General features: G+C 35.6%; 1 protein-coding gene across 7 annotated transcripts in view; it reads left to right on the top strand.

Annotated features, from left to right (window-relative positions):
- Positions 1 to 24,857, top strand: part of LOC117415472 (myoferlin) — a 59,635-nt gene that overhangs the window by 5,016 nt on the left and 29,762 nt on the right. For 4 of the 7 annotated variants that reach the window (XM_034025900.3, XM_059026417.1, XM_034025899.3 and 1 more), the window contains exons 3-16: positions 482 to 573; positions 10,596 to 10,704; positions 11,459 to 11,558; positions 15,683 to 15,846; positions 16,008 to 16,136; positions 18,275 to 18,337; positions 18,679 to 18,729; positions 19,576 to 19,606; positions 20,214 to 20,329; positions 20,851 to 20,977; positions 21,481 to 21,584; positions 22,410 to 22,478; positions 22,751 to 22,794; positions 23,777 to 23,859. In XM_034025900.3, coding sequence (XP_033881791.3) covers positions 482 to 573; positions 10,596 to 10,704; positions 11,459 to 11,558; positions 15,683 to 15,846; positions 16,008 to 16,136; positions 18,275 to 18,337; positions 18,679 to 18,729; positions 19,576 to 19,606; positions 20,214 to 20,329; positions 20,851 to 20,977; positions 21,481 to 21,584; positions 22,410 to 22,478; positions 22,751 to 22,794; positions 23,777 to 23,859 — 1,282 coding nt within the window. The remainder of the gene's footprint in view (positions 1 to 481; positions 574 to 10,595; positions 10,705 to 11,458; positions 11,559 to 15,682; positions 15,847 to 16,007; positions 16,137 to 18,274; positions 18,338 to 18,678; positions 18,730 to 19,575; positions 19,607 to 20,213; positions 20,330 to 20,850; positions 20,978 to 21,480; positions 21,585 to 22,409; positions 22,479 to 22,750; positions 22,795 to 23,776; positions 23,860 to 24,857) is intronic. The other 3 variants (XM_034025901.3, XM_034025903.3, XM_034025898.3) reach the window with 1 other exon arrangement.

Genomic DNA, 24,857 nt, shown 5'->3' with positions numbered 1-24,857 from the left:
AGCTATGGTTTGCAATGGTTCTATCTTGTCAGAGCAGTTTTTTTTAGGTCATTCTGTTTTGTAAAGACTTGAATTCTTACTGGCTGATTTTTTACATTGTACCTATCTTATGTCAAGATGTAGGGAAAGCCTGAAATAGACATGTTAAATTAGCTCAGTCTTCATCTACCGTAATTGGGAAAAATCAAAGATAACTTGGCTTAAGTATGAAATCATTACTTTTAATTCATATCTTGACTATCTTCAGACTTTAAAAAATATAGATATCATAGGTAATGTATTCATAGGTATATAGATATATTGTAGGTAATGTATTCTTTCTCATTAAAATTGACTTAATGGTGTAACCATTAATCTGTCCACCCGGAACACTCTGCAATACTGGATGTAGGAGGATAGGTTAATGGATACACGTGGGTCTACTCGTGTAGATCCACCACAGACATGAAAAACAGATACTGAGTTTTATTTCTGCCTCCAGGTCCTTGAATTTGACCTCAAGGGTTTACCTCTGGATTCCTCCTCATTCATCACTGTTACAGTCAAAGATTTTGAAACCATCGGAAAAGACAAGTATGTTCCCTTCAGTCCTGATTACTTATGCATTTTGTTTAACTACCTGCCTGTAAACTGACAGGCATGCATTAACTTGCTGTAATATTACGAATGCAAGTTAAAATTGCAACATATAAAAATATGAATTGTGAAAAAGGCCATCCAAACATTAAGCTCGATAAAGGTACTGTGCTCCTTTCACTTATTTATTTCATTAGATAGTGTAGGATGGATAAGGATATGGCTTGGGTCCAAGAACAGCATTACATTGTAGGGAGAATTACCCTGAATGTTGATATCAATTTTTCAAGTAGTTTAAGCTTCAATTCATCTTGCAATAAATTGCAGCATTTTAGTTTTATATATTGACTTTAGGCAGCACCTTTTGGGAATTTGGTTCAGTCAGGACATGCCTTCACAGTTGCTACGCCCATTACTGTGCGTGCTATAACCTGCTCTGCAGTGTTTTAGATAGAGAAGCATTCTGTCTGATGTCAACTGTGCAGAACATGTTTTGTTAGGTAGAGGTGATTCTGAAGGCTGGGTTTGCAAGGCGGCTGAACCCTGGGGAATATAACAAAATCCCTCAGGTATTTGCAAGTGAATCCTACCCTGTAGATATTAGGCAGACTTGACAAGAAAAATACAAATTCCTTCCATAACACGGCCAATAGATTTTAAGGTCATGTAGGCAGGACTGATTTAATGCAAGTTGGCAAGGTGTTTAAATTGTCCTCAATGAATGTCAATGGATAGACAAAGTGTGTACTACATATCTCAGATGTTTAAATTATTTGTCTCTAATTCCTGTATTGTAAATGAAATGAAGTCTGCGGCCGCTTGAGGTTCATTGGTTTTTTTTTGTCAGAATTTGTTTTGTTTACCAGGGGAAAAAAATGTTGACTTTATACCCATATTAAAAATAATTCATTCTAGTCTTAGATAAATACTCCTGATGTGTACTGTGCACTGAGACTGAGTGGCATTGAATCCAACAAATCCCTTTGTAATTGTAATTTGGGTAAGTTGGAGTCTTCATAGCCTTTTCTTACCATGAGATTTCCATTGCAGCTTTGCATAGCATTTCTATCTCCTCCAATTGTTTGTAGTACACATGCCTGACAGTAAAATGTAGCAAGGACCCCTGAGGAATTATAATGTCAGGGAATGCATTCTAATGTATTTGATTGAAGGATAGCTAACCAAGGTTTTAAAATGAATTTCCAATAACATTAGCAGCATTATCACTGGTCCAGATTTTCTTCTGTTGAATATCCTTTAAGTACAATGATGCAGATCAATCAAGTCAAACTGTTTCTGAACCTGAATCCAACTGGGAGTAGACGTGCACAGCACAATCAGAGAAGAGAAAGGGATTTTACAACCTTGGTTGGGATGTCTTTAGTCACACAATAACAGGAGCCTTTCTGACAAAGACTCTCACTCTCATGTGCCCGTGTATGGGGACAGCACATTTAAAAAAAAAAAAACTAAATAAATCAGGGTAATATGCTCACTTATAAATTAATTAAATTAGTCTATAATTGTCTTTCCCCTTCATGCTTCAGTGTCTGTTTTTACAGAATTTTGCAGCTTCAAAGGAAAATAAGCAAACTGAGAACATGAAACAAATAGTGTAGCTTTCAGAAACATTGGAGTATAAACACAGGCTAGAGAGTCAGAAGAGATAAGGTTACATTTGCCTCGCAAATGAAACAGTCAGGCTGATTTTAGTTTTCTTTTGTAGGTTATGGGATATAGGCATGTCCCTGGATTTTTTTTTTTTTATAGAAACAGGTTTTCCAAGTGAACACATGGGATTAATCAGGAAAGAGTTACAGTACAATTCAAGGGCTCTTGCAGTTTTGCTTCAGGACACCATTTTATAATCGCAAAGTTCTCAAGTCATGTTTCTTAAAAGTAAGAAACATCAGTGTTTATGTGAAAGTAACCTAATTTTTGTATTTGTTTTTAATTTCACTGCAGTGCTGAGCTCACACAGTTCCGTGCCAACAGCATTATACTCGTGTCCTCTGCAGACAAATCAAAAGGGCTGCACTCTACACAGTATCTTCCTTTTGGAAGGACACGGGTTAATGAGCATTCCATTGCGTAACACTAAGAAAACCCACTCAATTTGTCTGTAGGAGGAAAATTGCTGTAATCACAGACATTTTTCCAGGATCTCTGGGCGGTTTGTTGCCCAGCAATGGCTGGAAAGTGAAGCTGGGCACTCCTGTTTGCACTCAATGTAGAAAGATGTGAATTTTGAGAAACCTGTGTGTGTGTGTGGTAGTTCCCAGCTTCAAACAAGGCACTGACTATAATGTATGATATACAGTTGCAGTTAGAACAATTCTTTTTTTTTTTCTGGGGTAGAGATACCAAGTTGTTTTTATCTGTCATTTTCCAAGTTTACCTACACTTTGTATCATCTGTGTAGCAACCACACTCCTCCTACTGAGGCAATGGGATCTTGTTTATTTTTTAAGAAACTGGAATTTCTCTTCAGATAGGGAGGCAACCCTCCTTCTCCCTTCAGACATAATCCTAGGCTGAGTCATGCTTACCCTGCAACAAACCCATAATCTCCTTCTTCAGTCATGTCTGTACTAACCACCCTGACATTTGTTTAGATAGCTGACCGTTAATAAATGCAAAAGTTATGCAGCCTGTGATTTTAGTTAAGATTAGCAGACTTCTATTGATTCATTGCTCTGGTTTTACGCATTTAAAAAATATTTATTGAAATATTGTTTTACAGGGTATGTTAAGAACGTTTACAAATGAGAGGAGGCTATTCAGCCCATCTTGCTCATTTGGTTGTTGATTGTTAGTAGCTTATTGATCCCAGAATCTCATCAAGCAGCTTTTTGAAGGATCCCAGGATGTCGGCTTTAACAACATTACTGGGGAGTTCGTTCCAGACCCTCACAATTCTCTGTGTAAAAAAAAAAAAAAAAAGTGCCTCCTGTCTCTGGAAATAAGATTACACCCAATTTCATGATTGTGTCCATTGCTATTTTGTCAATGTTCGTTGTAAACATCAAGCCTGCCACCTATATACTGATCTTGGTCATATTGTGGACAAAGTAGTCTTTCCTCAGTTGAGGGGAAGACTCTCAAGCACGAAAATATGAACAAACTTTCCGATTTCCTTTGAGTTATATTCCAGCACTGTAAAACGCATGTTTTTAGTTCATTTGGCTGCTGCACATCTGGCACATTTCAGTATAAATAGCATATAAATGTGGAACGGGCTCAGTTCTTAGTCAGAGTTTACAGCCACTCTGAACGGCCTCTTCTCAGGGGACTCCAAGGGAAGTGAGGGGAGGTGCTGCCACACATCTGCCTCCTCAGTTAATGATCAGTTGACCATGGCAGTGCCTTAAATAAATACTGTAGTGTGCCAACCATCTGCATGAGAATAATGTGAGCTTAAATCGCATTCCTGCAGCTCTTCAATCCCCTGTCTGCACCTATCATGGTTGGCTTTAGTGTAGTAGCAAAGGGTGTGGACACAGAAGCTGCCACAGCGCCTAGTCCTGGGTTTTCACAAAGCACATTAATAGGCAAGGTTACAATATCTCTTCACAACAGGAGAATATTTATTGACTCCCTTCCTATGACTGGAAAATCATAGGAAGATTATAAATAAAGTACTGTAAATTACATTAAATACAATTTACATGTTTTGGAACAACATCATTACATCTTTTAATGAAAAATAGTTTAGGTGCAGTCTTGGGGTCCTCAAGGCTCAGTATCGTTTCTTAGGGCCTCGGCCTGTGACCGTTGATCTCAAGTCCTTGGACCAAGTACTGGACATTTCAATCAGGTCACATTTAATTTCTTATGCTGACAACTATTATAAAATGTATATACCTAAATACAATCAAAATTTCCTTTAGCATGTTCACATTTTACAGTCACTAAATTACACACCCTAAGGATAAAGGTATTATATCTGATATTTTTAAACTTAGTCTATTCTGCTGTCACACAGAGATTAAGATCAGCAAGTTACTGCTGTTAAATACGTGAAAATGTGAGGAGAAATGACAGATCGCTATTTAGAAACTGGACATTGTATTTCAGTTCCAGTTATGCATGTATTTTGAAAGATTTTATGCATGTGATCTCAGGCTGCCGTGCACGAAGGTTTATTTCAGTTGTAATTTCTGGTTGCAGAATATTCTGTGCTTTTTGAATTTTTTTTTGATGGGGTATAATTGCGCAATTTATTACTATTACGGAAGCAGAACTTGGGTGAATTAGTGGCTGATTGAAAAGTACAGACTGTTACGGATTGCAAGGTTCGGTCATAAAGTACATTTAAATATTTAATTCAGATTTTGAATATTTTTTCATTTTTAATAAGATTGATTATTGTTAATAAAATGTCAATGTGATAAATGTAGTATTTAAGCAGTTCAATGTACCCCACTGTGTTACCTTAAAAATACATTCAATTTAAATATTCTGCCTTACTATGCAGTAATTTGAGGTGCACTTACACTAGCTACCTTCACAGCTACAAGAAACCATTAAAGTCTAAAGAGAGCAGCAGTTCCCAAGTTTACAGTTCATACAAATGAAGCATAGAATGAATCACACTTGCAAGATTAAGACATTCTTTAACCTCTTAGGCCATTCTTGAAAAAGAGTTAATGCATGTAAATAAGAAACTCTGTTCTTCAAACAGCCAAACTATGAGTAACCTATCCTGTTTGCTGAAATTATAACTGCGGTTAAGCAATCACCGCAGCTGTTTATCCAAGGACATTCCAGAATCTTGCCTAGTTGTGCAGGAGGGGGATGGTTACAATTTTGACTTGGACATTTACAGAACTTCACAATTAAAGGTGTAGCGTCCCATAGGGTTTGAAACCTAGTATTTACTATAGATAAGGTTACCTTTAGGTCATGATGGAAATTAATGTGAGCTATCATAATAACATCACGTGACTTGGAATAAAGGAGATCCATTTTCTTTTCTTGTTTACCTGTGTTTTATTCCATGAGCTGCAGCAGAGCTTGCTTCTGCCAGTAATACCATCCTGCTGTTACAGGTTGTAACAGGAACATGCCTGTTTTGTTTAGTTATATTGTGGCATGAGAACTTCAAGGGGGTTGGGAGTGTTTGTGCCTGCAGCAAAACACGCATAAGGGAATATTAAAAAAAAAACAAAAAACCTGGCACTGACCAGGAAGGCATTGTGTATACTGTATAATCACAGTCCTGCAGTTGACATTTAACAGTAAATCCAATCACGTTGTGAGTTGCAGTAGGAAGTCAGCCAGTAGCATGATGATTCTGCATACAGAAATAAAGTGACACCTGACTTACTGTGAGGGGGTGGAGGCTCTGGGTGTTAGGTCACACCTAGCTAGTGATTTCGTGACAGATCTTAATACTGCTGCACTAAAAATGATAAAGCTGATGTTTCTTGAACCTCGTTCCACTGTATTTTTGTGATTTGTACAATGAACGTGTTTACACATCCTCTAGGGAGCAGTCGTATATAACTGGCATCAAGGGATGTTTCGATCAAAGATTTCACTTCTGCTTTTAGGTTTTAAAGGTTTACAGAGAAGTATGATCGGGCACAGTAAAATGTAGTGACAAACCATAGGAAGCTGTGTAATCATGAGTATTACTGTAGTTTCAGTTGTTGCAACATTTTGGTCTCTGAAGCGTGTTTTTTTTTTTTTTTTAAACAGTATTTGACATCAAGCCAAGTCTTTGAAGTTATCTTTGTTAGTCAATCAACAAATATAATCATGGAAACCATGGAGAATATGATTATTAAAAACATATTCAGAGGTGAAGTATGCATACTGTATGATGTTTTGTGACAGTGATGACAAGGAGAGGAGATGAAAAACAAGAATCCAACAGAACAGACATGTATTTATCCCGTATTTTTGCTTTCTACTATATCTGGATTTTTCCTGCATGTGTTAGATATTTATTTAAATGTACCACATGTAAGGATTCTCCATGTAAAGGCAAGCAAAGTAAATGCAAACTTGTCAAATTTGTAAAATATAAAATACATGTCATGTTTGGTGCCGGGAGTCAAAGATAATACTTTAGGCAGTCTGATACCCTCTGTTTGTCTTTAGATTGGGATTTTCTTTTTGTCCAATGGTTTATAATTAGTTGAGTTAATAAAGATGAGTGACATACTTTGTTTATGTACAGTGCATTATGCAGACACTGTCTGGAAAGGTGATCTATAATTATATTATCTTGTTCTTGTTGCTAATGGTTCTGCTAAGGTTTCTTTTAAAAACATGCTGTCATTATGTTGGTATCCCACAGCGGTGCATTTTAAATTTAAGAACAGTTACTTGCAGTTAAAGAAAACAATTGGTGGGGAATGACAGCAGAACTTTTCAACCTTGAGTAGCTGGGAGTGAAACTATCTGAAGGAACACAGTGCACAGAACAGTTCTTCAGCTACAGAGGAAAGTACAGTGAGTCATTACATTGTTGAGCTGTTTTAATTAGTGTCGGTTGCCATGGTGCTGTGACTTTATCTGTAGCAACTAACAGAAAACATATGCAGTGGTGTGCTGGAAGGAGTCTTTAGCAGTGACTTCCACCCCACATTTTCCCAAAATACTCGAGTGATTTTAAAATGTTCATTATTTATCACATTATTGTCAATGCTGTTTAGGTAAAAGTGACAAAGCTGTGGTTGTCTTGAATGCACCAACATCCAAAAACAGTGGCTTTATTACTAGAAGTTAGTAATTTTACTTTGATATTTAAATCGATACATAACAATTGAAATGATTAACTTTAAGTCAACCAGTGTTGCAGACACAGTTTTCATTTATAGACCATGGTATAATTTGATTATTTCGATATTCAAGTGGTTGATGCTGATTCCTATAATTCCATTTCCATTATATCAAAGTATTTTCAAAGCTAAAAGGACAACAGTATGTTCACCATTGATGGGTCAATTTTTGTGTCTCATTCCAAATTGTGTGGGATTTTTTTTGTATTGAGCCCTGTGTACTCACCCTACCTTCATGCAAATTAACATGCTTGCAGAGTGTGAGGGCTAAACAGCATTGGCCCTTCCTGTCCATTTTACTCACCATTTAAGTTGAACTGGTTAGAGAAAAGTAATGCAATGAAATAGAATGGAAGAGCTGTATAAACAATGCAGTCCTAGCTAATATTTGCATAAGAATGAAACATTTGACTACGGCAGGAATCTAATAACTAGAGTTACCACAGTAAGAAACACATTTTAACTGGCCCAGTAGATCACTGGTATATACAGTCATTATGAGGCCTATGGTCGTGGTTCTCATTTGCTCAACAATGCCGTTCTGCTAACATTTGCAGTCTCCTTTTTAAGGCTGAACACAATTAGCACAGTCTCTTAACTATGAGTCACTGACAACAGGGTTATAATGAGGAACCAAAGCTGGACATGAAAAACTGTACAGTAAAAACAATGAGGTTTAAATGTTAGAAAATTATATCAAAGAAAATGCACTGGCCAAATCTCTGTAACCCAAAACCAACCTCATTGCCTGCTACAGAGGCTCTGTGATGAACCGTACACACCGGGCTGCCTAATATAAATACTGTATAAGAACAAGGGTTGTAAATTGAAAGCTTGATAGGAAATATACATTTTAAACCATCTGGGAAAGTAACCCTTGAGAGGAAAAGCATGCTGCTCCACCCTCCAGATATCCAGTGCCCGCCTCGGCCCTTCTTCCTCATTGTTAACAATTTAATTTACACTTATGCAGAGGATTTTTAGCCAGGCTGTTTATTACAGTAGCCAACTTAATTTCTTGACTGTTTCATACATAATGTGTGAGCTTTGAGCTGTTTTTCATGTTGAAAGGAAATTCTGACTCGGTAATGGAATTTCAGTTGAAAACATGCCATTGTTCAGTTTTTTAGTGCAATGTACATCTACTCAGTAGTTACCAGTGAATGATGACATTACTTAGTCACATGGGGATAGCATATATATATAATATTATAGTACATTTAATCCAGTGCAGCAATCTTTCAGTTCAGATCTTTTGTTCCCACCAGGTCTTTCATTATTAAATGAAATTAATTAAACATCTGAACTGGTGAAAATTACCCTGTTCTAAAAAGCTGAGCCTCAAATAGAAATAAAATCAATTCATTTATAAAGACATTTTAAAATCATGGTAATCGCAGTTTTTAAACCGTTTGAATAGGGTATAAAAGGCTATTCAGGCAGTTTAAACGTAGCAATTATTTACAATGGCACACCTGAGATAATGCCTTTATGATGAATAGTAACCAGTTATTACTGAAACGTTCAATTTGTGTGGTTAGTTGCCTCAGGGCTGCACAGTTTAATTATGCTAAGATGTTCTAAAAATCCCCAATAAGATAACACATTCTTCAGACAGACTATGTTTCCTGACAGTGGTTTTTCTAGAAACTTTGGAGTTAAAGTACAAAGGGTGGAAAATACTGCATCCACACTGGAAAGAGCGACGCGAGCGAACTCACGGAATGTCAATCCACACCAGACTGGAAATAAATACATGACCCCGCCCATGCGTTCCTATTGGACATACTAGAGATGGGCTGTCCCATTAGAAAACTGGTCTTGCTTTGATAAAATGTTACCACCCTTACCTCTGGCAACTCCGTTGTAAAGTAAAGGTTGGACTTGTAAAATCTATAGATCAGAGTTGTTGAATATCCCTATATATCCAACAGTTTTTTTTTATTGTTGTTGTTATTATTAGTAGTAATTGTACAGTTGTAGTCGTAGTATTTTTTTGTTGTTGTTCGTGGTACCAGTAGTACTAGTAGTCTGATTTGAAGCCCGATACATCTCCAGGTGTCAGAAGACAGCTGGACAATAGTAGTATAGTTTAAGTGATATTTTCAATTGTGCTTCTATACAAATTCCTTTGATCCTTTTTTGTTTATTAACTTTTTAAAGTATTTTAAAGTGCAACATTATTATTATTATTATTATTATTATTATTATTATTATTATTATTATTATTATTACATTGTTGTTACGCACTACAGAATCACAATTTTTTATTATTATTATTATTATTATTATTATTATTATTATTATTATTATTATTATTATTAAAATCTGTGTTCTGCGCCAGTCACCACTTACCTTGTATTATTATTTACTTTTAATTTAGTTTTATCTTTTAAAACAGTCCGGTGAACTTGACAGAAAATGCTTTGTTAATATGGCTCATAATCTTCAAAACAGGTTGCAAGCAGGTTCTATTTTAGCGATGTGAAATTCTCAAAGCGACGTCGCTCGCTGCTGGTGTGGATACTCTCTTTTGACTGCAGTGAATTATTCAGTCGCATCGCTCGCGTCCAGTGTGGATGCAGCTTAAGGTTAAAGCTTCTTTATGCATTAATTACTGGTACCCTGTTTTGAAAATCATTTCAAGTTAAAGTTCTCATGTGTGTGAACACTGACATAAGCTGTATGCAGTTTGTAGATAAACGTCTTTGTTGTTTTTATAGACATTTTACATGGCTAGATAAACCCTCTGCATCAAAAGTGTATTGCAAACAAAATGAATAATTTTTGTATGCGGGCCAAGTATAAGTAAGATCTAATATCAGTGAAGTCTGTAGAAACTTGTACTGTGTTATCTAGTGGTATATTGATTGCTATACTGTTTAAATACAAAGGCAGGGTAACTGACTGATTTAAGATAATGTGTGATTTGTTGATAGATTTATTTTATAAAAGGAACAAAGTAAACCTAGTGGATTACCTCATGATGCCTGAGGTATTATTAGTGTTAGGTACTTGCTGTTGTAACTAGTGTAGTAAATGTTTAAAACAATTTAACTGAGAAGAAATGGAACAACCAACTTCAATGACATTGTGTTTGATTCTAGTTTTGTAAAATAGAAGCCAGTGAAAAGACTTGAGTAAACATCATAGTGGCATTTGAAACAACAACCACAACAACCAGCATTACTTTGACACAAATTCTAACATAACTCTTTATAATTTTAGGTTTATTGGTTCCACAACAATCTTCCTAAAGGATTTAGCAAGTGGTCAAGTGAAGACCCTTCCTTCCAAGAATTTGCCTCTCCTGAATGAAAAGAGTCAACCAATTGGAGTAAGTTAACAGACTGAAGATTATATGTGTATAATCTGAAATATTGTCAACCATCTCCATATATGTTTTTGTTTCATAGTTTTAACATACTATGGAAGGTTGTAACTGAAAAGTGATGAAGTCCCAAAAATTAAAACTAACATTGCCTGTTCTCTCTCTTAACGTAGAGTGCACTGGACTCTAAACTGGAAAGAAATAGTAAATTGACACAAAGTAATTTTAGTGCAGAATGTAATATACTTGTGGGACACATTGTTTTTTTTTTTTTTTGTTTGTTTTTTGCATTGTATTAAATTTATTGACAAGGTGCATAACAATAGTACTTGAGTCAATATGAAATAAATTGGATACTGCAGGTCCTGTGACCAGAGTATTATTCAGTGTGTAGCTCCACATTATCTATTTCAGTATTATTTCAACTACAAATGACTATTCCTGTTCTACCTTTTCTAGCATGTCAAATGCAATAACCTTTTCCTTTTACTCTGATATTTACATTTATATTCAAGTACCTTAAACCGAGATGTATAAATACATTTTACATTTTCCACAATATTTATGAATTGAGTGTGCAGTTAAAAAAAACACGAATGTAATAATGCAATTTCCTAACTCCAATCTGCAATGATTGCTTTTCATTTCTGTTTTACTGTTTCTTTAGGTTGTTTTTGAATTTTAACATCTTTAACTGCACAATTTGCATTACTACTACCATTTGTTTAAACGTAAATAACAAATAACCTTATATTTTCAGGGAACAATTGACCTTTTAATTGCATATGAACCACCGGCATCTGCTGCTCTTCCTAATCCAAATGACCCAACAGCCAACCCTCAGGATGCTGGAGGTACAGGTATATTAAATGTGTATTTGCATATGTTATAGAGTGGTATATTCTGACGAGTATTTGAGTGGCTGCCATTCCTTCACCTTTATCATGGAAACAAATCCAAAATTGAAAGAAGTTGTAAACCTGTATCAGGACGGAATAAATATTGATACCGGTAAGAAAAGGTGTTGTGTTTTTTTTTTTTTTTTGGTTTGTTTGTTAAAACATCACAGGTGTAAATAGTTTATTTAATCAAAGGGGCAAAAATACTTTGTGTAGGTCTGCAGTGTCCGTTTTTGTATATACAAAAACACTCTAGCATACAAAAAAACAGTAAGAGCTTTAAAAAATAGCATTGTGAAGGTCTTTGTTATCTTTACCTTTCTTTAAATTATTTTTAGCCGACATGATGAGCTACTTTCTAATATTCAGTATTGTTTGTCCATTACTATGTTTGCGAATTCTTTAGCATTTGTTGTGCGTTATCCTCCATAATATTATACACAGAGTACTACAACATTGTGTGTGTTCATTTAAGCAGTTATAAGCTTGTAAAACTTACAGTAAAGGGTACACAATTAGTATATTTCGTATTCTCTTTTAAAGTGCATTGTCTGGACTGAAATTTGATAAGGGCACCTAAAGTGTGAATCTCTCCCCTCCTCACAGATTCTGTTTCTGTTATTATGCCAACATACAGTATGTAACAGGAACGGTTTATATGTAGCACTGTATTATTATTATTACTGTTACTGGAATTAAGCCAAGCATTTTTGAAGTACACACAGGTGTGGACAAAAAATAAAAACACCTGCAATTTCACAGTCAATTGGAGATGAGACCACCATGGCCAACACTGATGTGACATTTCTAATCTGTATGCCTTTTCTAGACCATTTCCATATGAATTCTATCTCTTGCCTGCAACCTGAATTCTGACCGTTTCTTATGGAAAACCATTAGGGATTGCAGTTTTCAATACAGAAGCATTTGGAAACTAATAATCCCTTTTTCAGCGTTTTGTTAGATCTGCTGTTGCCCTTTAAGTAATAATATTGAAGCAATATGCATTTATTACTATGTCTCTTAGCTTAGAGGAAGTGGTTCAGGTAAAACTGAAGATGTCAAAACTTCGTGTTGCCCAGACATGATAAATATGCGCTCTCAGCTGAAATATTGCCATGTTGTGTCACTTTAATTCCATTCTTGTACTGGGAAAAAGATTGTGGTTTTGACGCAGTCAGTTTAGGTTGCTTACAATTATTTTAGTTCATAGTTCCTTCAGAACAACATGTGTGAAAATCTGAAAGTTGATTGTGGTACCATAGCAAAGTTTATAAACAGTGGATTGTTTTCTAGGGCTACTTAAATTCAAAGTACACCAAATATTGAATCTGAATAATGTTTTCATCTTATAGAATATGAATTTATTTAAAAACCAACAAGAACATCACCACTTTGAATAAAATGAGGTACTACCCCTTTTAAGTTGGAATAAGCTGCGATCTTGTTTAACTTGACTAAACACTAATCCCAGTTATGACAGGGGGACTATTAGACTTCCTTTTCATCTATAGTTGCGTGTGCTTATCAAAGGAAAACAATTAGCTGCCCTTCTTTATCAGAACATAAATGGCAAAGGGATGTTTTTGTGAACCCTTTCCTTTCATAATGTGACTCAGAATGCACACTCTGGCAAGGTTGGCCGTGTGAAGTAGCAAGTCAGTAATGGACAGCAGGCTTATAAGATAACGTTGGAACAAGACTTTTGTGAAGCATGCAGAGAAGATACATAGAATAGATACTCTGGCAAAAGTGTGGAAGGCAATATGTCTCGTGTGTTAAACATGAAGGACATAAAAGTTGCTACTTATTGTGCTTCAGATAAATGCAATAAATATATTGCAGGCAATCTTGATGGCAGAAAAATAAACCAGAGCAGATACTGGTCCTAAAGATACTGCACTATTGACAGTGGTACTGTCAATACACACATTTGCATGTTAAATAGCTCCAGTATGCACCATGTGTACACAATACTATTCTCTGTGTAGTCGCACTATTCATACATATGGAGATGTTCTTTAGGGATTCCTTTTTCATCACTTTCACCTGGTATGATGATTGCAGCTGTGTGTGTTAATAATACACGGCTACAGTAAAACAGGTATTGCAGGAAAGGTGCTGGTTGGAGTTTGAGGGTGTGTCCCAGCCTTTGTGTGTTTGGGGAAACGGGACTCTAAAACCTTTTGCCTGTGGCAGTCTCTCATGCAAATACATTGCAGTGTGTTTCATACAAATGTACAGGGTGAACAATCTGGCCTCTGTAAATCGGTTTGCAAATTTAAACACGCATGTCCGTAACGTGCACCCAAAATTCAAGCTTATAACAGTCAACACGAAAACGTAGATTACCATATCCAACACCCACAATCCGCACATGTAGAAATGTTCTTTCAACAACTATTGTTAAAGAATGTCCAAACCTAGTTTCTTCACAGCTAAATAAGAAAAAAAATTAAAACACAAATGCTGCATACAGTCCAACAAACATACAAGGCACCATAGACTCTTAATGAGTTAATATAAAATGTATTTTTCAAGTTTAACTGGATAAGTGGTTCTATAAATATATGCAAAACCCTCCCTCCTCCACAATCCCCTCGGCAGGATATCCATCCCCAGCCGGGGACAATAGGCCTAATGTCCTTGTTGCACAAGAGCAGCACTACATTCACCTACAGAAATCGAGTCTTTCGACAGTCTATTGTATATTCATTTTAGCTGTATTTATTTGCTATTAGCCCAACATAAAGACCCAACTGTTACTATAGAAAATATAAAATACTTCCTTATTATCCCAATGGGACATGCATATTCCTGCCAATGGGGATATAGTGAATTGTACTTTTCACACTTACATTGTACATATATCTAGTGAACTACGTGTCCAATTGTGATAAAACTTGATAAGGACATTCTTAAACAAGTTTTTGAGTGTATCAGAATCTATGCATCATGCTTTACTTTCCTAAAATATGCAGTCTTTATTTGGATTTCCAAGCCTGGTGATTGATTGTGGAATGAGTCATTCTGGCATTAGAATCCTAAATCATGCAGCATGTGCTGCACTGCCCATCCCTTTTTTTTATACATCTGTTGTATTTTACAGACAAATAATGTCTTGCAAAGATTTATTCTAACAGTCCACATTATTGCCAATGGTAGAGTTTGCTGGTACCTACCCATAAGTCAAATATGTACCCATTGGGAGTGTTAGCATTAATAGACATTGGCATATCACAAGTATTTTATCCTCCTTGGGGATATATTTAAATAGAGGTGTCAAGGCCTCGTTCGCTTTTTGTCCTTGTTCAGGACGTTTCAATGCGTTGATCCAAATGAAACTTTTTTTTTTGTTTTTTCACTTTCAATAATTTACATCCCTTTGAGATGTAGCCTCTGCTCTGTCTGGAAAAACATGCTACTGTCCTTAGTTAATCTGTTTTAAGTTAATAATCCAAGTGATGAGCAGGTGTTGCTTGCAGACATTAATGGTCTCTTCCTTGTAATAAATTCTGTTGTACTACTTCAGAAAACCCTGCTTGAGAATTTTAGTGTTTAGTGTTTGATCAGGTCTGATTTGCATTTTTTTTTCAGCCAGTTTTGATGAGTACAGTTTAATAGTTATGAATCTGTTCTAAACTGTTGACTGCTTCTTCAGCAACAATCTATAACAGTTTTATCATCACCAAAGCTTATTGTATTCATAAAAAAAGACTTCTTTAGGTAACTTACAAGTTAAAGCTCGAGCCAGGCCCACAGTCCTTAGATTGTGCTGTACCAGTGTGTGTAACCTTACCACCCCTGTACAATACTCAGTTAAGTTTTGAATGATGCACACAAGGAATATGATATCTGTGTAGCTTGCAGAGTTTACCAAGTTTTAATTTATGTTTCCTCAGTTTAGTGGTATGAAATCACATGACCAACTGGTTGGTGAAAATATAGAGCTACTGCTGAATCTGAAAAATCACTGTTTCTGTGAACAGTGCTTTAAACTCTGAATTGTTTTTGGTTATGAACACAAATCTTAAGCAGGATGTGTTGTGAATGCATGAATCGATTGTTCTGTGGCTTGATTGCAGCTGGAGGTGGCGATGAAGGCGATGAAGAGTATGTTGATGGTGGGGGAGGGGGAGGTGTTCCAGAATCACCCTCTGCTGGACAACCTGGGAACCAGCTCCAGAAGAGGCTTGGGAGAAGCAAGAAAAACCGCAGAATCCTTTCCAACAAACCACAAGATTTCCAGGTACTGTATAGGATGTAAACCTTTGATGTATTTGGTATAGTGTAATGTAGGAGTTAATTCCAGATCCTATGGCCATTGAAACAGCTGAATAATCCTGGTACTTTTTTATATTGGTTATAACTGTGTTTCTAACTAAATCCTTTGTGGGGGTTGTTTTTCAGATCCGTATTAGAGTCATTGAGGGTCGACAATTACCTGGAAACAACATTAAGCCTGTAGTCAAGGTTAATGTCTGTGGTCAGACACACAGAACAAGGATTCGAAGGGGGAACAATCCCTTTTTTGATGAGGTAAAAAAAAAAAAAAGTTCAGATTTTTGCTTGTTCATTGTACCTATAATGAAAATTGGTTTCTAAATGATTTCAGCTACTGATACCCACAGTATTTTAACTATTATATTAAGATACCCCAACACACTTGGATATGGAATTTAATAAGCTGAAACAATACGTTATTAAAATAGGTCTAGGTCTTTAACGGTGCGCTGTCCACGTTGACATTAAATCATGTTATGCTGACAGTACGATGGTTACCAACTCTAAATATTTCTCCTTGTAGTGCAGTAGGTACCCGGCCGAAACTTCACAGACTGTAACATGCGGTGCTTTCCTGTAACTTTTAGTGCTTTTCATTTTTGTTTTGGCTATTGTTTTCCGGTGCTCTGGGTTAGTACAGCATTGCATGCTGTACTCCTGTTTCTCTGCTCTTGTGTCTCACTGGTTACCCCGCTTTTTTTCTGTTTCACTTTTTTCCTTTGTCTACCTGGAGAATCGGAAGCTGTCTTTGGTTCCATCTTATTAGCTCTCTAATTTCCACAACTTCTTACACTTCCACCCTCACTTCCTGTGAAGTCTTTGTTGCTACATCTACCTGCCACAGTAAGTTTGTGTCATTCCCTCTAGCATGTTGATTAAAAGACTATACCCGGTTTAATTTTACAGGTTACGTTAATGTAGATTCTTTAAACAAAATTCTCAGCCATTGGACTTTACTTTTGCTCTTTTTGATTGTGTGTCAAAGACAATCTTGGGTCCATGGTGCACAATGAAAAAGTAAAAATAACACTTGGATGATGATACTAATTTTGAATTGCTAAGAGTTCTGTTTTAAATGTCAAGTGGTAGTAAACTAAACTGAAGTGTGTACTTCTAGTGAAATATGATTTATATGATGATTAAAAAATAGTGCTGGGACAAATAGCCGAACAAATATTTTTTGACATGTATTTGGATACAAAAATCAGATATTCGTATTCACTAGAAATGACAGAAATACCTTGCAGTTATTTACTGCCTCACCAGAAGTTGCGCGACAGTTTCAAAAATGGCAAATGAAAAAGAGCTTTGTCTGATAGGTGAGATTAATATATTAAAAAAATAATAATAATAATTTAAAACACAGGATCAACACAGCAGCTCTTGAGCCTCTATTTAAAAGTTTGACAGCAAAAAGTAAACAAACCAGATTATGCACACGAATGCATAGTGATCTCTATGGAAGGCCATCTGGGTTGAAAACGTGTGTGCTGCTTTAGTGCAAGTCAGAATCTCATGGGACAGAAAAAAGGCAAGCACGTTCTGAAATGCCTTGCTTAAACAGTGCCCAACTTGCTGGAAATGTTGTGTAGTGATTTTTATATTGATTTTATATATGATATATTTTTTTATTGCGACTTTCTGTTGTGTAATGTAATAAACGAGAACCAAAACGGTGAGTTTTTGTCCCCTTTACTTTACCACACCATTTCCACATTTGTTTTATTTGAAGTGTTTAAAGTTAAATTTCAGTTTTCGTTTGCTTGTTCAGCTACAAAAAGGCACAAGTAAACCTCCTGTTATTACTTCATGAAAATGTGTATATGGCCACTGTTTACTGTGAAGAAACAGCAATGGCAAGGAATGAAAAAAAATAAAATACGGCGTCAACATGATGTACTATTTGCTTAGGAAATAAACAAAACAACGTTTAACTCGAACTGCTATTTGGCATCCTTTGTTTTGTTGTTAATTCACTGGGGTAAAGTAAGGCCTACACAACGTATTCTTTACTCCTGAGATATTTTATTACTTTAACGCGTTTCATAGTGTAACATTTTGCTGTAAAATAAAGGCACACACACAGGGGCCGAGCCTACCTGCCCCTGCTGCTATGCTCTCTCTGCCTGCATTCAGAACAATATAATGGCTTTTATTACTTTTTGAAAACGAATTAATATTTAAATTGAGAGAATATCCAAACATGAAAATCCTGTGTTCGTCCCAGCACCAATAATAAATAATATAACTGCTCTGGTTCAGATTGAAATAAGCCGGTTTTTACCATTATGCCTTCATTACCGCTCATGAGTCTCAGATGTTCCATTTTGGTAATATAATTAATGCGTAAAAATGCCTCTATACATATTGATCATTTTTTCCCCCTTTCCCAGATTTTCTTCTACAATGTTAACATGTTGCCATCAGATCTCTTTGATGAATACATAAGCATTAGGGTAAGTCATACTGCATAACCTGTACATAATAATAGAATTACATTACGGTACTATATATAAAATAATTATATTGTACTTGGAAATGCAATAAATAAATATATACTGTCCCTGCTTATAGTTGCATATGTTAAGAAAAGCATTAGGTTGTTCTAATATCGGTACTAAAATATATATCTGTACAGTAGGCCCTGGGTCCACAAATGTGGAAATAAAATTGTGTTCTATATAAAATGTGTAATGTTGAAAAGTATTAGAAAATAATTTATTCTTCATTTTTTTTTATAAATGGACTGTATGTCAACATAGATAATATTAGATGTGATTTTTGTTTTCTACTATAGGTATACGATTCATATTCTTTGAGAGCAGACAGCCTCATGGGGGAATTTAAGGTACATTTTATAGTGTTCTTTTTAAGTATTCTATTATTAATGATAAAGTGACTGTAACATTGTATTGCATTACTGCATGGGAGAAGGTGGATCCATTCACAATAACTGTATGGCCCATTAAACTCTCAAGAAATTGCCAATTAGGCAAACCAGCTAGTTACTGACACTTGGCGATTTGGATGGACAGGATAAGCATGTCTGAATTGAATGTTCCTTTTCCCTAAAACAGTGTAAAGGAGATGTCCGTTCATACTGCTCCTTGTCTGTTTCCTCAAATCAACTCACCTAAACTGGATGACAGTTGTTTGCAAGAAGTTTTACATGCTCAGAAATACAGTCCCTGACGGTCACAAAGCTTTTATTTAAATCGGATGCTTTATCTTTTGTTTTATTAGCATTTGCAAATGAATAAGGAACGGGGTGTTTTGAACAGCTTGTCCATGGAAATGATAGGAGATAGTCTTTAATTAGTGTAGTGTAACAATGATAATTGTGTGATTTTCTACTGTATATACTGTAGAAAATGGGTTGTCCGTTTCTATTCTTTGTAACATTTCAAGGTGTTCTTTTTACAAGCAGAGTATTGACCACAGTATGTAAAAATGTCTGACAATGTACACAGTATGATTTTGAAGAGTGTCTAATCCATGTATTGTTTTGCTAATGGTTTGCAATCTGTGAGTCATCTGCTGTATAGAGGTGTGGTGTTTATGGTGAAATGCTTGGGCTGAATGAGGAAAATGATCAGCTCTTACCTTCTTAAAGCTACCAAATATGTGTGCGATATGAGCCCTGTTTTCAATATTGCTGTGCTTATTTTGAGATGTATTTGTCTTGTCCTTGTAGCTCGATGTTGGGTATGTCTATGATGAACCTGGTAGGTACTGGTATTTGCTAAAAAAATAAATAAATAAATATGGATTGATATTCATAAAAACATGCAAATGATATATTAATATCAACCCATATTTTGTTTTCAAACGTTGACATAGTAGAAAAAGACTAAATATATACTAAAACCTAAATGATGCTTCATGGTACCTAATCACTTCCTGTGCTTTAGGTCACATATCAGTAAGGTCTGATATCAGTAAAGCCATTGGTGTAAAATTGAAGCAGCTTTTTTCTTATCTGTAGTGCTCTATATGAAATCTGCATTAAAACAGTAAGGATACTAGTGTTAATAAGCAGTAAAAAGATGTATATTTAAAACCTTAAGCATTCTCCTTGCACACTATAGTTTTGAACATTTATAACTATAAAACCAAAGGTGTCTTGATGTCAAATTCTGTTGTTTTTTTTTAGGGGTTTGGAGGTGAATCTTGTGTTCATTCTGACAATCTGCCCATATGTGTCTTGTATAAAATATACCAAGTAAAATACTTGCATATTGTGTCAACCTATTGACTTTCACATACAAACATAAGCTGTGTGTTTTATCATGGTTTTCAGTTATTACAAATATTTGTTCTACTTCTCCTAAGGCCATACCGTTATGAGAAAGTGGCTACTTCTCAATGACCCAGATGATTCCACCTCGGGAGCGAAAGGATACCTCAAAGTCAGCATGTTTATCGTTGGGACTGGAGATGAGCTGCCGGTAATGAGCTTCTCCACTTTCCCTTGTGTTTTTCCACAATGAAACGGAAACAAAAATGGTTTAGTACACATCCCCCAATATATGAAATGTAATCATTTTATAAAAAGTTTTGAATTACAAACACACAAACTGCAAGTAGTGTAGTAAACACTGCAGCATACCACTGGGCCTGTGGGTCGACTTCCTGAACAAAAACAAACAGTTTGTGTGTAATCATTTATCATTTAATTTATAATGCAGTACTATAGACATTATATGTTCAATAGATTATGTTTTATAATACAGGTTAATACTGTCAACTTTAATAGTATATGTAGCAAAGCATTTCCATAACTATTTTATGTGCACTTTTTAATGTTGACCTGGGGCATCGGCTACCCAGCATAACAGCTACTTTATGCCACTTACAAAAACAATTACCTATTTTAATTTTGGATGCTAAACTGTCATGTACATGTACTTACCTTACTCCAATAAAGTGAAGCACACAATGCTTAACAAACTTGCATTTTTTCAAATAGGTGGAGAACAGGGACACAGATGGAGACCAGGATGACATTGAGAGCAATCTACTGCTGCCCGCAGGGGTCTCGCTGCGATGGGTCACTTTCATGCTAAAACTGTACAGAGCAGAGGATATTCCACAGAGTAAGTGCCTGCTTGGAGCTTCGATTGATTGCTACATTGCCTGGTAATGTTCTATTAGTGCGCTCTTAATCTAATTGTGTGTATTTCTACCCAATTACTGGCTAGTAGGTTTTAGTTCTACATAGCTGGGGAAATAGCAATAGGTATTAATTGCTCACAAATAGGAGAACAAACACTTAGGGCTATTTGGAACTTAGACCTGCTTGATTGCATGTAAATCCATTTTGATTCAATGTGAAGTCTGTTTTGTTTTAGAGCATTATGCAAAGTTTCGCTGTTATGTTTCTACCTGATACTGATGGATCTAATTTTGTATTTGCAGAAAGGGATGGGCGGTATGTTGCAGTTCCTTTAATTGATGTAATTGGCTCTGTTGATGACCAGTTAAATAATTAAAGACCTGGTTGGAAGTCTTGCAAATGAATGAATTGGATAAGCCAAGGTTGCCTACTTCTGATGTTGAGCATAATCATTGGCATGCCATATATATATTTTTTTTTCAGTGGATGATGCGTTTGTGCAAAGTGTGAAGGAGATGTTTGGAGCTGAGAGTAACAGGAAGAACCTTGTAGATCCGTTTGTGGAAGTCTGCTTTGCAGGCAAAAAAGTAAGTGTGAGATTGGAGTTTGGAAATTCCTGTTTCAGACTAGACTGGGCATTTTTTTATTTTATTTTTATTTTTTGCTAAGTTTTTTTTAAATTTTACTGACTGTCAATAAAAGGAGCTTGTCAGCACTAGGTTTGGAACCTTGGTCAACAAGCTGGTTATGATTCTTAATGTGAAGTTTGTCCCAGAATTCTCAAATTGTATTTTGGAATGATTCATTTCTCTGGTATCTGAAGAATCTCTTGTAACGGTACTGTACCTGTCTTAACTGGGAAACCTGTAAGGAGACACTTCAGCATCAAATCAATTTTAAATGGATATATAATCTACTATTTCCTAAAATTTTTATCTTTCTTGTTTTAATACCCTATGTGTATTGTGTATTTCTAGCTGAATTTTCTGACGTGAGGTGGGGAAATATATAAGTGTTGCATTGAAGCCCACAGGTGAAGCATTATGAACTGAAGCCTGTGCTACACCCAATAAACTTCCCCACCTCACATCCCACTATTTGACTTTAGAGGGCTGTTCACATCCATTTTGTGCTGAAATAAATAGTAATATTGACATATAATGATCGAAGCAGAAACAGCCATATCGATTTAAACATGTTGCTAGTGGAGTTACAGTGTGTTGCATGGATGGCAGAAAGACTATTTTAGTAAACCTAGATGCTGACCGTTCTGTGCTTCTGTCGGAACCAGTATGTCACCTGGACATGTTAGCTAGCATGGTGGAGCACAGTCATCCTTGGACAAAGCAACTTCAGCTTCATCAAAAGTCATTTGAAAACTGTTTTAAACAATGTATCTCTTCCTGATCTAGATTTGCAGTAAGATAATAGAGAAGAATGCAAACCCAGATTGGAACCAAGTCATCAACCTACAGATCAAGGTAAGGGATGCTGCCTTCTTTCAAATGTATATGATTTCAAGATCTTTTAGGATAACTGTTTAGTGAATATAAAAATACTGTGTTTTAAATATCCTACTGTAACAGAAACTGATTTCAATTTAATTCAAACAAAAGTTCAGAAGGAAAAAATGTGTCATCAAGCATGAATTAAATATTTGTATCATATTGTGATGCTTTTCAGTCTGTGATGCTTGATGGGAAATACAGTCCATAAAAGTGATATAGTGTACATTTATCTCTCCTTTCTACAGTTTCCCTCGATGTGTGATAGAATAAGACTGACTGTTTTTGACTGGTATGTTCACACTTTTTATGAAAATGCTTTTTTTTTTTAAATATATATTTTTACTGTTGGATTATCTTGGTCTACGTAGACTGCATTATTTAATTCATATCGTTAAACAGATTTGTTTTCTGGTGAAACTGACTGTGATGTAAGAATTCACGTCCTCTATAAAGTGCTTCAACCAGTTACTTAACACCCGATGAAAGAATGTGCAAAATCTAAAGCACTGTGTTTAATTGCATAAGACCTTAAGACAAGTTTAGGGTGTATCAGAAACCAAGTAAATGCAATGTAATTGTAGCGAACAAAACAATTGCACAAGTCTTAGGCATTTTGCACTTCCATTTGCTACATAGGTCTCCAATGTGCAGTTTTGAAAGAAACACATATTATAGCACCCATGTGTTTTAATTTTAAAACATGGTATCTGGTACTACTTTAGGTTAAGAAAACTCTGTTTCTATACCTTTTTCTTGGGTTATCTGTTTGCACTTGTACTCGCTTGGTCATTTAACCTCAACAGTGTTTTCTGGGTCAAAGCATGTTACTGGCTGAAGGCATGTCAGTCAATCGGGGAAGCAACTGATTGGTTATTGACAAGTACAAAGCCGTTGAAGGGGTGGGGACAATTTCACTATCCAGGTTGAAATGATCCTTGGAGTACAAGAACGTCAAAAAGGATGGCTTTCTAAAGTACCAGATACCATATTTTGAAATAAAAATACATGTTTGCTGTAGCGTGTTTCTTTCAAAACTGCACATGTGAGACCTACAGAATGTATAGATGTGCGTGGCGGAGAAATTTTAGCCCTTAATCCTTCTACTTAAATGTAATAGTTGCAACCTGCCTCACTCAGATTCCTGTAGGACATCTTTCTAATACTATAATCCCAGCCTCTTCCAGACAGACATGACATGGTAAGCATCACCAGCAGTAATGCTAGGGAAATGATAGTTTTGGGGAAATGTAAACGATTGTGTTCTCATGTAGGGATCGACTGACAAGAAATGATGCTGTTGGAACAACATACTTAAATCTTTCCAAAATAGCATCATCAGGTGGAGATTTTGAAGGTAAGATCATTTGGAGAAAGTGCTATTTTGGATTTTTACAAATATGATCATTCTTATTTACTGTAATGATGATTTCAATTTTGTGTTTTGATTCAAATTGATATGGTAAACAGTAATTCAACATTCATCAAATTGATATTCTACCACAACATTTCAGATTACAGTTATAACATTGAGAATTAAGAATATACAATATATCAGTATACAAAAAGAACTAGACCTTCATCATTCAGTGTAAGGATCATGTCCTTTTTAACCAACAATTTATATTTAATCATCATTTTAGGGCCGAGGTATATCAAATTTTGTCACTTGTATACATATTAGTTTATAAGCGGATAGCCTTATCAGAACAAAACCAATATTTACCAGTTCTGAACGTCCTGCTGCCAATGTAGAATGGTGTTTGTTTCACAGGAGCCCCATTGTTGTGTCTTATATGCCCTCTGTTGGGTGTTGTCTGTGACTCCCATTCCTCACTGTCTATACCCTATGTGGTATTTACTGGTTTCTTTGTGAGTTAGAAATCAATTTTCCCTTCCCCCAAATGTAAACACATTCTTTCAGCACACAGAACCACACCCTAAGAGGGCTATATAAACTAGTGTACAAATTAAATGTGTTTTTAACTCATATGCACACTTTATACAATATATTATTCCAGTACAAAAACACACATACAGATTATACAAAGTAGCTTATTTTTGAAATATAGAAAGTACAGCCCATTCCAACAATACGGTATCTATTATATAAGGTTGCAAGCCAAGATGTACATATTATCATGAAACACATTTTATTGTACATCTTTAGTGGTAACATTAGTGATACAGAATCCTTTACATTTTTATGTATCATGATTGTTTTGGTATTTTTATTCACACATCATAGGTAAATCAGCTAGAGAATTCCTTTTTTTCAACTTTTAGTCTGGGATGTGTGATTAAAAAATGTATCACTTTAACTACACGTTTGCAATAGAGCAGGGTGGGCTCCAA

This window comes from Acipenser ruthenus, chromosome 7 (assembly GCF_902713425.1).
Source record: "Acipenser ruthenus chromosome 7, fAciRut3.2 maternal haplotype, whole genome shotgun sequence".
NCBI classification, from domain to species: Eukaryota; Metazoa; Chordata; class Actinopteri; order Acipenseriformes; family Acipenseridae; genus Acipenser; species Acipenser ruthenus.
The sequence above is the reverse complement of the archived record's forward strand: the minus strand, read 5'-3'. Positions and strand labels throughout refer to the sequence as shown.